The 12,929-nt window shown below is 36.8% G+C and overlaps 1 protein-coding gene across 3 annotated transcripts in view; it reads right to left on the bottom strand.

The window, feature by feature from the left end:
* slc2a9l2 (solute carrier family 2 member 9, like 2) overlaps positions 1-11,631 on the bottom strand; it is an 80,131-nt gene extending 68,500 nt beyond the window's left edge. For 2 of the 3 annotated variants that reach the window (XM_087800021.1, XM_087800023.1), the window contains exons 1-2: positions 11,601-11,631; positions 4,355-4,440 (exon numbers count right to left, since the gene is read on the bottom strand). In XM_087800021.1, the coding sequence (XP_087656147.1) occupies positions 4,355-4,423 (69 nt within the window). In that variant the 5' untranslated portion in view covers positions 4,424-4,440; positions 11,601-11,631. Of the gene's footprint in view, positions 1-4,354; positions 4,441-5,105; positions 5,115-11,600 lie in introns of those variants that run through there. The other variant, XM_087800022.1, reaches the window with a different exon arrangement.
* Between the last annotated feature and the right edge of the window lie 1,298 nt (positions 11,632-12,929).

Genomic DNA, 12,929 nt, shown 5'->3' with positions numbered 1-12,929 from the left:
TACTGTGTTGAACCTTCAACCCACCAAAATAAAAGTTCACTTCTTTGACCTGATTCCACAAACACTAGGGTGTTTTCTTCGACCAAAAGAACCTGTTTGATCCCAACCCAAACCAATATTTGGAATGGCATCACGAACAAACTTTACGTAACAGGTCAAAACTTGGATGTGCTGAAGGCACAGGAGAGAGATAACGGATTGAAGCGACAACAGAGATGTTTGCCCCCGGCTTCAGTGCAATGACATGACAGACATCTCTCGTCCTAGGCAGCTAGAAGAAGACACAGTCCTACATTTGGGAATAATTGTAACATAGTTTATCAATTAATGGTTGTCTTCTTCAAATGTGGGTTGCCTTGGATATCTATAACAGTTCAAACAAGACGTAGAAAGAGATGGCTGTGGCGGGTAATAATATGCACTAATCAATTGGTGCCCTCGGTATCCAGTGAATCTATTGGAATTGTGGCTTTCCTTAGGGCTCAATTTATGAGCATCATAGATTTTATTCTGGTGTGTGCAAACTTTGGCAGATAAGCTTCTACAACAACCTTTAATACCTCAATAACCTGTCAAACATGGGTTAGTTAACAGTCGAATATTACCAGCATTAACCAGTTCAAAATGGACTTGTAGAAGGCATTTGACTGTGTAACTTTACTGATATTATTATGATATATTTAGTCCGTGTAAAATCCCAAACCCCAAAGGGTTTAATGTTCAGGTTGGAGATGAGATCCTTCCTCAGGTAAAGAAGTTTGAGTATCTTAGTTTCTTATTCACAAGTGAGGGAAGGATGGAGTGTAACATCCACAAGACGTACTCTACCAATGGATGCCGATTGAAGTGGTTAGAATATCTTTTCACCTAAGAGTCTTCCTTAGAGATGAGGAGTAAAGTCACGAATGAGGGACTCAAAGTAGAACCAATGCTGATCCACATCAAAAGATGCCAGCAAAAGGTGGCTCAGGCATCTTGCCTAATGCAGGGTAATAAAGTCACCTGGAAGAACACGCTTGGACAAGACTATTTATACTAGTTAAAGGAGTGTCTGGGGAGAAGACAGTATTGTTTCTCCAGACCCAATTCAAGTTTAATGTTTGTAAGTGACATGTTTAGTTTTGCTCATGAGAAATAAACATAAAAACAACATTGTACTGCGATCAAGCTTTCTGTTGTTCGGGTCATGAGACTATGGAAGTGTATCAGTGCCATCAGAATTTTGAATGGTTTCATTTATTTTTTTCAAATATTGAAAGGTTGAATTCATTTTAATTCTTCAATATTTGTTATATTTTAATTTCAATTCTTCAATATTTGTAATATTTTAATTTCGATTATTTTAATATTTTTAATATTTTAAATTAGATTATTCAATATTTGTCGTATTCTAGTTTCGATTATTCACTGTTTGTTACATTTTAATTTCAATTAATCAATATTTTTTCTATTCGAAGAACAGTGCCACCAGAGTACCGAGTTTCTTAATCATACTTGCATGAACGATCAGGGGACAACATCACTGCTGCATCAGTTTAGATATTTTCATGGCAGAGTATCAACTCTGTTTTAACGTCTGGAGTTTAAACATCTTACACGACATCTCACGATCAATCTGAAGATTCTGATGTCAAAGGATATAAACAGGAATGATGTTTTAATTTCATGGTCACATCCTTTTCCTCACATTCCTCCTTGTAATCCTTCATTATCACAGTCACTTTGTAGGGTTTAAAATCCAGGTTTGTTCCTCCTTTTTTTTTTATTTATTATTCAGCAGTTCATTCATTTTTACCATATCTGATTGTTCAAAACACATTTAGGTTTATATTGTCACCCAATTAATAGGTTTCAGATCATTTAAAAAATTCAAATAATACAATTCTATAACATTCGAATGGAAAAGTTTTGAGTAATTGATAATTACCTTGTAAAATCTTAGGTGTTACTCAAACATCTTAACGTCAATGATGAGAGGTAGACTAATAACCCAAAACTAGACTTAAATAAAAGTGGCCTTCAATAAAATATTTATTTTTATGCATTTTATTGAGAAATCTGAATTAAATTGATTGAAGCATCAGAATTAAAATCTTTTAAAAACCAATGGATATTTCACTAAAGGTCAAAATTGAAATCTGAAAACACTCCATACTCTTCATTTATGTTGTATGAATTATTGAATCACGGCGGCCGACACATGGAGGGTGAAGAGCAAATGCCACAGAAGGAGTCATTGCCTCACCAACCATGAACCTCACCGCACACCCCTGGGTCAAACGCTGCGCGGTGGGCAAACTGTCCAGGTTCAGGGGGTCTTGGATGTGCCGAACCTGTGGCCCGAGGTTGTTGAGGAGGAGCCGCTCCGGTGTCTTAATCGGCGGTGATGTTGGTGTCACCGGTGTGTCATGGCTCAGGGTGCTGCGGCAGTGAATGTGTAATGCAGGAAATGCTTTTTACACCTCAGGGCTTTCGCGCTCAACGCTGTTAAGCGTTAGACGGTCAAGGACGCCGCAGGAGGATTGATAAAGATACAACATCCCATTGTGAGGGAGAGTACCCTGAATTTTAAGCATTTACTATAGAATACCCCTTAAACCAGTGGAGTAGATTCTGTAAAAATAATTATTTCCAAATAACAGGGTAAAATTGTAGCTGTTAATTACCTGAGAATTGTTCAGAAATGTGTCGCGGTACTAACAAAATTAGGTCAAAAGCAAGTGAATAAGAGTCAGTGTCAGTTGGGTCAAGGAACAGGTGAACAGTAGATAGGAAGGTTTTGTCTACAATCAATTCCATGTTCTCCCGTGTTAAGGGTTTGACGGTGAGTTCTCATTTGATGATGAAATACCCGATTACAACTTCCTATATGAGAGAAGAATCAGCGCCGTCAGAGAATATAACATAAGATGAGGCATGTCTTCCTCAGCTGTCCAGCAGATTACACTTTATTGCTTTATTGGGTCGCCTCAGGCGAAGTGACGACACACATGGAAGTGAGCCGACACAACCTAGTGTCAACTGATAATTTCATCTCCTGACAGACAGAATGTACTTGAGTAGAGATCAGATAAACGGTTTGTAATAGTGAGTTGCAGGGGAGATGAGGGGTGGGGACTCATAAACAGGACTTGAACTACTTCCCCTATATCCCATCTCCAACCTGGAAAAGACATTCGCCCTCGCGTGTGTGAGACATTTTTATCAAGCAAATCAAATTAAATATTATATTAAGCAGAAAAATAACATTATGTCTATCATTATTTTATTTTTTTTGGACCCAAATTCTTTTAAAATCTAAATAAAAATGAGTTTTATCTTCTACCACACAGACATTAAACGATAAAGAGAGTCAGTTAAGCTCTTTTGGCAGCTTTCTCTCGACATAGTAAAACTATTTGTGGATCTGGAGAATTACAAACTTAAATTGCATGTATTATCATCAACATTTGTTAAATGTTCTACTGTTTCTTTAAAAGAAAAGAACAAAAAGGTTTGTTTGACAAGAAAAAATATGTATAATTTGGTGAATTATGCAAAGAAACAGTTTAAATACTCAGTAGTCATCGGAAGGAAAGAAGTCGGATTTAGTTTTAATGCTAAATTAATGATATTTTTAAGCATGTGTTGACCTGTCTGCACCGTTGAGTCTCTTTAAGGTCCCCAGCGTTCAAACACATTTTTTGTCTGAGCATTCAAATGATAGCAGAGGAACACAAGACCCATGCAAACTGTATAACTTTAAAGCTTTATCTCAAAATCACTCCAATTAAGAAGTTGTAATTACATTAGGTTGCATCAGAGGTCCGACTGCATCATCCTCTGGTGACTTTATACACATTTTAATTGGACTTTCTGACAACTAATGATTTCATAGTGTGAGAATTATATTATAGAATGGAACTTTTCCAAAGTAAGTAAGTAAGTAAGTAATATTTATTTATATAGCGCTTTTCGAGACCAGGGTCACAAAGCGCTTAAACAGGGGTGGAGTCAAGAGATCTGGTGCCTTCATTTACACATTCCTTGATAGTAGGCGGACCGGTTTATGTCTACGGAGACTTGAGAGCATGGGTTTCTAATTATTGCACGGGTAAAATGGAAAACAGACTCCGTCAGTTGGGGCATCAAACCCGAGAAACATGTTTGCAGAAACATGACCTTGTGTTGGACACAGCGTCTTCTAAAAGTACAAATTCATAAGCGTCTTTCTAGCTGCAAAAGTGTCAAATTCATCTTTTATGATTTCCTTAAGCTAAAACAAGCATAAACAAAGCATCTCAAACCCTTAGGCACATTCATGCGTTTCAGAATCAGAATAACTTGGCTGCAATATGAACTGATTCGCACTAACCTTTTGAGGAGGTTTCTCCATGTCACTCGTCTTGGTGTCAACTTTCTCGACACTCTTTTGTTTCTCCATCTGAAGTCTTGGGGCGTCTGTAAGCAGAAGTTCATTTTAGTCATTCAAAACTGGTAAGTCAGCGCTTCTGTATGAATCAAAAGAGGAAGAGAGGTTTTTCTGGAAAAAAAAAAGGTGTTGACAATTCATAAATCAGGTCACGGCATGTCTAGTTATATTCTCTCAATCACATATCTTCGATTTCCCACATGAGGAAAAATATAAAGTCCTTGTGGAAAATAAATTTTAAAAAAAAGCACGTAAGCACTTTCGCATTCCACACAATCCAAAATTCCATGTTAATAACTTCCACATGGTGAAACAGAGTGAGCCTGCCCCCTCGTGGCCAATGAAGTAACTACTACTAGCAGTGACCAGTGTTCGTTGTAGATAAACAAAACATCTCCGTTAGTATGCAGCACAACCAAAACTAAAAATGGGTAATGCTTGAGATAAATCCAAAAGATCACAAGTCACTTTAGGCTAGTTTATTGTGATCCCTAAATGCATATATTAAAATAGCAACAAAATTAATGAATTTTAAATAAGAAAAATAGAAAATGAAAAAAGAAAAATGAATGGAAAACAAATTACCTAAGTAATGTCTCTTTAGGAAATAATTCAATAATAACTTTGAATATGACACAGAGAACCAACACAAAGAGCTTTTTGTTGTAGCATTCCAGACACACTGTGTACTCACCAGTAGTGTTTGAAAGTCTGCAAGCAATGACCCAGGCTACCCCCCTGACTTATATGTATTTATGAACCAGAGAAATTATTAACTTTCAGTCCCTCCTCCCGGTGTTCCCTTCTTCTCAACTCTATTCGACTCTATTATGTAACTCGAGGTCAGCACTACGAGTGAGCAAGAAGAACATGTGATGCTTTAAATGTTTTGTTTTTTTCCCAAATTCTAAGCTGTAAACATTTATTTAACTAACAAGTAGTTCATTTTTAAGTAAAGATGCACCAAAGCAACATTCCAAACTAGTTTTGTCACAACATTTAGTCTGAATATTCAGTCTCTAATAAATGCTAAAAGCAGAGGACAAAAATTCCTAAAACGAAAACCCTAAAGTCATGATTAGAGACTAGTAAAGAATAAAATAAATAAATACTTAATACAATTGTTAGTTTCTTTGTTAGTGATCTTTGTCCTTCTGAGGGCCACATATATATAGTCAAGTGGCTGCATATGGCCCCTGGGCTGCACTTTGCCCAGGTCTGCTCCAAACCACCTTCTTTATAATGTGTGTAAAAATCTATATCTCCTGCTTTTTTCTCTCCATATGAAAAGCTTGTCTAAATCCAAGCACATATAGTTGAACAAATCAGCTTCAAACTCATGTTTGCTTGACTGGTTTGATCAGACCTGCACCACCCCGTTTTGAGGACCGGAAGCCAGAAGCTTAAAAGCTGACGGAAAAAGCTATTTTTACATCTAAAAACAGGTGTTAAAATCCAAGTTTTACGATCTAGGCACAGATTGCTCTCATCTTAATCGGTCTGCCATGTAATGGAGTAACAACCTGCAGCTCTGCCTGGGGTCTTAACAGAAGTAAGTCATGCCTCACCCTAAAAAAAAGGCATGATTTATCTTTCAAACTGGTGTCACAACATGATTTAGAGTTTATAATTCAAGTGTTTGTATGTTCTCGTTTAGACTATTAAAACAGTTTATTTACAAGTTTGAACAAGAAGGAGCTGTCTCGTCTGTACTTATTACAAAACTCAGCAGCGAGAATTCTGACCAGCTCTAGTAGAAGAACTTACATTTCCCTGATCCTTAAAACTCTTCACTGGCTGCCAGTTTCTTTCAGGATCAACTTTAAAATTCTGGTTCTTACTTTCAGATCTATTCATGGTCAGGCTCCTCCTTACATCACTGATCTGATCTAGACTTACACCCCAGCTTGGGCTCTGAGGTCTGTGGATCAGAATCTACTGATGGTTCCTGAACACGCTTCCGGACCAGAGGAGAGAAATCCTTCCAGACTGTTGCTCTTAAGCTTTGGAACGACCTTCCTCTCCCTCTGTGTTTGATGGAGTCTTAAGACCTTTTTATTTGTGTAGGATTTTTCTTAATAATACTGGGGCTGCTATGTTGTCTTGGCCTTTTAAATCTTTTTTTTTGTATGTTTTTTTTTTACTGCAATATTGCCTTGTTGTTTAAGTGCTTGTTTGAACCTGGTCTGTGAAAGCGCTTTACAAATATAAGTTTTATCCATCTATCTATCTATCTACTTTCTTACACGATCAGGAAATAACTCTTGTTAGGACAGATAAACCACATAATAAAAAACATTATGGCAGGTGTCACGACTTTTGGAAAGGTCACAGTAAGCTCCACTCGTTGTGTATAAGGTCGTATCTACGGAGCCGAACAAAGGCAGAGGGATTTTAACATGAATCTGTCTGAACGCCAACGTCGACTGAGAGATGAGTTGAATCGCATGTTGCCTTTTCTGCAGTCCAACTGATGCATTAAGCAATAAATAGAGGTCAGCTTCTTTAACAGAACACTGATGCAAACTCCTCAAGTCCCTCTGAGAAAGTGGCCAAACACAAAAGCTGTACACATAAATGAAATCAGCTAAAAGGTCACATCGGGACGGAAGAGTTACTTTATATATAATTAACGTTGGTATTTGGGTTTGTCACCAGAGGAGTTAAAGGAAAAACTTCTGCCACAGGGAAGCTTAAACAAGAAAGGAAAACCACTACTGAAAAAGTAACGCAAGTAAATCAACAATATGATTTCAATAGTATGTATACAAAACAAGAACATTGTAAGTTATAAGAATATAATTAACATTAAGAGATGTAGCAAGAGATTTAAAAAGGAATAACACTGAAAAATCAGCTTAAAGAAAGAAATTTGACTTAACAAAAATCATGAAAGGTTACTAGTTACTTTCGAATGAAGACGAAAAGCACTACGGATGAAGAAATAATAGAAAATAACCCCAAGCACCGGTGAATGGTTATGAAGAGTCCAACTAATACTGTCATTTGTGATTCAGGAAATGGAAAATGATAATGTTGAATCTATTTTAATTCAGAACACTCTCCAATATTAGACATCATTAGTTTGACCACTAAAACCTTAACCAACTAAGTAATTGCATAATAAAAACACCTGAAAAAAAGAAATGGTTTAAAAGAAACGAAAAAGAAAAACGACTATTTTTTAACAAAGAACTAAAAGGACAAGAATATAATAAAAAAGACAGAAGAGACTAAATTCTGAAGCAAACCCAAATTAAAACTGATATCCATTTTTGGAATAAAACAAATTATTTCCAAAAGACCTTTGAGGCAAACAAATAATAATAACTCAAATAAATAAACCGGCCACAAATAGGTATAAACTGTGTATTTAAAAAAAAGTGTTTTTTAAGAAAAATTTATTAGAGTCAACTGTTAAAATATCCGAAAACATGACCATTAAAAAAAGAACCCTCAAAGGGTTTAGTAGGATAAGAAAAGAAGTGGGATGTTGGGTGATGGAAATAAACAGATCCTTCACTGTTAGCCACAAAAGGAAAAAAACATTCAAGTTCACCACCACAGAGACTCCAAAAAGATACTAAAGATAACAGATCTCCAGTAGCGTGTCGCCCCAGAGGTCTCCTCAGAGAGACATGCTGGATCTCCAGTCGTCATTAAGGAGCTTGTTATGAACGAGTTGGCGACAGCTTTTGTCCTCTCGCTGATTTTCCTCTCATCAATGGCTGCACTATTCCGTGACCCTGTTACTGCTCTCTTATGACAGCAGTCCTTCTGGAGCCAGAATACCAAGAATATCAAAACCAACTAGGGAACATTAAGAACACAACTTCAGGCTCTTCTGTGATGAAGACTCGGTGGTAAGATAACTGGGAAGAGGCATCAGTTGACATTCCTGCAGCAGAAGCAGTGATTCTCTGCAGGAATGAGCTTCTAATTGAGAGTAGAAGGCGATCATTAACTAACAATTATCTTTATTAGCAGGCGCCGTGCTCTTCGGATGTTAGGCACTCTTTATTTGATTTGATCGCATTTCGGGTCATTGTGTTCTCTAAAAATCCAAGTGATATAAACGCCTAATTTAAAAAGCAGACGGTTACACACGAAGATAAAATACAAAATATTTACTCACCAAGGACTTCACAGTGGCGTGTCACAGACCAAAAGGTTTCAATGTATGGCACAAACCATAATCACATGCTATCCCGCAGACCGACCTAACTCACTTAAAGGACGAGCCCAGAGGGAGGACTTGATAGTAGCAGCACGTGATGCACACAACTACATGATAGATCTGCCACTGGCCTTTTGGGAGAGAACGCCCACAGGACAAGTGTGAAAGGGATAGAGAAAGCATTGTGCCTCTTTTTTTTTTCTAAGAGCTGTTCTGAATCTACAAACTACAAAATCACAACATAAGGATTTGATCCAGACTATGCATCGTCTGCAGCTGCTGAGCACATCAGAGAATATTGTGCATATCATGGATGGCATCCCTTTGTGACCTCAGAGTCCCTTCACACTGAATAATGTAACGAATGGTATGGGTGTATCCAGGTGAAGTACACTCAATGTAAGGCTCGGTGATTTGACAAAGTAATGTCAAAGTTAGTTTATGTATTAATGGTTCTAATGCATTAACACATGTATTTTGTATTTATTATTCATTTACATTTTCACACCTATTTATTTTTTCCCTCCTTTCTTGTGTGTAATTTTTCGATTATATATTAATCTCAAACCTCAAAACATTTTTTTTTAAGTTAGTTGAAGAAAAGTTTAAAAAAAAAACTCATATATACAAGAATAAAATGGCAGCTTATTAAGCTTAATAAATGTCACGGCCTAATGACGAATGTCCTTTTTTTTTTTTCAAGGATTTTCTCGTCTTTCTTTTTGCTTGACGGCCCCTAACAACATTCACAGAATTGAATGTGGCCCCTTAAATAATTATAATTACACACCCCGGCTTTAGCGAATCCATCCTGACTGTGCAAAGTCTGGGGCACGGATCTAGATTTGATCCTCAAACTCAAAACAGTGTTTTCATGTGTCATGAAGGTTCTCATTCATCCAGGTCTTTCAACTGATAACACTTCTGAGATGAGAGGTGATAAGTCCTCCTCTATCTCTAGTCAAGTTGACTTGCTATTGAACCACTTGGATATTTGAAAAAAATATGCCATAATGAAAATGTTTCATCATGGTTTTTAATTTTTCAGTATACTGGTTTTCGGTACTAAAACACATGAGCCTTACTTAAGGTATTGCACATCATTTGAGATTATTTAAATGTATTTAAAAAAACATCTTAAGAAAAATGTAGCAACACGTTAAACAAGCTTTAAAATTCATCAACGAAAGATGGCGACATTTTTATCAGACAGTATCCTACAAAATTGGATTGATGTCGTATAAAATAATACTTGCGACGACAAAAACAATTTTGCTATACTACATTTGTGGTACGGTAAAACATGGTGTACTTTGTTCAGGTGATGAAGTTTGTGTTTAATCCGTAACAAGTAACAATACATAACTTTTTGACATTTTTATAATACTTTATATTAATCTGTAAATTTGAGCACTCATGAAAAACATTTACTACGACCAAAGTGAGAAACCTTCACAGAATTTATCAATTATTAACAATAATTATTGATTCATATTATATTTTTAATCAGCTTTTTTCATCAGAGAATCCTCCTTGTAACTCCTGTGAACGAGGACATGAATAGTCAGGTCCTCGTTCACCACATCCATAAATCTTATTTGCTTTTTCTCTTCTTGTACTTCTTTTTGACAAATAACCTGTCCCTCCTCTTCACATCTCCCATAGTAGTTGATCTGTTTTCTCTTCTCTATACCTACAGCATGATTCTTTAATCTGTCTTTCCCCGAACCTCCAGCTCATATCTCCACCAAGACAGTTTGTCATCGTATGAGAGAATAAGAAAAAATAAAAGTAAGTAAGTTCAAATACAAGATCATCTTACCTCAATAATCCATAATCATAAAGCGTTTTCTGACTCGTCAAGAAAATGGAAGCTGCTTTAATCTGGAACCATTGTTTGTTCTCTTAATTTGCTCTTTATCCACTTTATTGACACTTCTAAGAATAAAAGTGGTTCCTTTAACCTCAAAAAGCACACAAAGATGCAAAAAAGCTTTCTTGACAGTGGATCGTTTTTGTGATGTCATTCGAACAACACGAAGATATTGCCAGTTTCACCCGTCCATCTCTTCAGCCATGAGTACGTAACGTCTCCCTTTATGGTTGTCTATGGATATCAACTTTACTATTAAATCTGGACCTGTAGACTTTACACTATTTACCTCAAGGGACTTTAACCCCTTCCTAGGATTCTGGCTCTCCCATCTGTTGGCTTATTTATTATTTCCTTTTTCCTTTTTAGTATTCTTGTTTGCCCTGTGCTTGTTAATTATTATTTTTTTCTGGAACTCCTGTTGTGTTATCAGTTTTATCTTGCCCTTTAAAGTATATACTTTATTGAGTATTGTTTTGATTGTTTAAGCGCTTTGTGACCCTGGTCTGGAAAAGTGCTATACAAATAAAAATTACTTACTTACTTACTTAATATTTTTCCTTTCTGTGGATTTGGATGACTTGACCTCCCGTTGAATTACTTGTTCTAAAGGAGCTTCTGGTAAGCGTTTTTTTCCCTGCCCTGAAGAATCTACAGAATCTTTGTATACTTCTTTGTTTATGCCATTTGGATCACCAGGGTACGTTTAGTTAGACATTGGAATTTTCCTCTGCCTCCTGGTGTCTTCTTCTCACCGCTGGGTCTCCTTACTGTTATTGCACCATCAATCCTTTTTAACCATTTAAATATGTCTCTAAAACTCATTGTATAACTGAAGCTCTGCAACATAAAAAAAAAAGAAATCCCTCTACTTCGGTTGCCTTTAATTAAATGTCAAATTTTTAGCCTCAAGCTACGCGATGACATCATTTCATTTGTAAAACTCTTTGAAAGATAACTCCATCTCACCTTGTGGCCTACATTACACCATTAAAGGAGAAGAGAAAAATCTCAAACAAGCAACTGTCAGCTTAACAGCCAGGAGCTATGATTTCTCACGGAAATGAAATGAGAAAAAAAAAAAACTTTACAGGATTCTATATTAACAGTTACTTGTTTTTAATAGAGTCTTAACTCACCTCTCTCCTCAGATGTGCGCCATAAAGAGTACTTGCTCATTGTCAAGCAATACCTCGTCCCTTTTCCTGAGTGAAGAGTGAAAGTGAGAGTTTTTGTTTGGACAGAAGTGTCAGGGGGAGGGGGGGAATCTTGGGTTTTGTGAATTATTGTCTTACTGCGAAGGACCGTCGAGAAGGAAATAAGAGACCTGTGAGAGTGGGCTCTATGAGGCAGGCCAGTATCTTTTAGCAGTGGGATCTTGACAACCAGGTGAACCGTGAGTACTCGGGGAAGCGTGTTGTTCACGTTGCAAAGCTACGAAAGAGAAACAGAAACAGTCCTGGTATAAGAATGTCGTAACACAATAAAGAAAAAAACATGTCAAGTTAATCAAGTTATATCAATGGAATGTCAAAAAAATAAATGTCACAATCGCCAGACATATCTTACAGACTCTTTTAAAATACAAGCTAGTTCTTGGTCTTTGTTTTCTCTTGGGTCAACCAGAGGGTTTTCATTGGTAGAGCGACACATTTCTAGACTATGTCCTCAATGACAGATCGACCAAGTACGCCAGATACATTGGACAAATTAGAATGATTATTTAACCTGTGTGTTTATGGTTGGTGGGAGATAACCGGAAAAATTTAGACAACCACAGGGATAACATGTACTCCACACTGTACTGACGGTCTGATGAAGCTTCATGAAGCAGTGTCATTATTTTCAGAGTCCACTAGATGGCGGTCGCTGCACTTTTTTTCACCCTTTTTTTCATTTGTTTTGAACAACTGAAACATTTCAACTTATGAAACATCAGATCATTTTTAAACTGATGGCGCCACCTACTGACCTCTTAACAACATGGCACTGTTTCATGAAGCTTCATCAGTCCATCATTACCAGCCGGGTAGTCAACGATCCAACACTTTTTTTTTTTAAGTGCAGGATTTAAAAACACCATGATGTTGAAAAATATAACATTGTGTACTTCACAAAACAATTCCTATATTCCAATTGTTTCAATTGTCTGCTCAAGTGACTACATGCAGCTTTGAACTTGAGATGGAGACAAAAGATTAGCTGATCAGTATTGAACTTAGAAGGAGGAGAGATTGCCAGTGTGGTATTGAGTGTCAGATCTATGGCCTCAAGTCAAGTTAGAGAGTAAGCTGCACCAGCGTACACAGATGATGAAAAGAAGTTGACAAACTTCAACCATAGTGATAAAGAGCATGTGTCCATGTGTGTGACATAACTCCTTTTTAAGACGTGATAGTGATCTGCTATTCCAACATGTTTATGTGCCACACTTAACTGTGATTGTGTAACCATCCACACTCCTTACA

This window comes from Callionymus lyra, chromosome 10 (genome assembly GCF_982586985.1).
Source record: "Callionymus lyra chromosome 10, fCalLyr1.hap1.1, whole genome shotgun sequence".
Taxonomy (NCBI): Eukaryota; Metazoa; Chordata; class Actinopteri; order Syngnathiformes; family Callionymidae; genus Callionymus; species Callionymus lyra.
The sequence above is the reverse complement of the archived record's forward strand: the minus strand, read 5'-3'. Positions and strand labels throughout refer to the sequence as shown.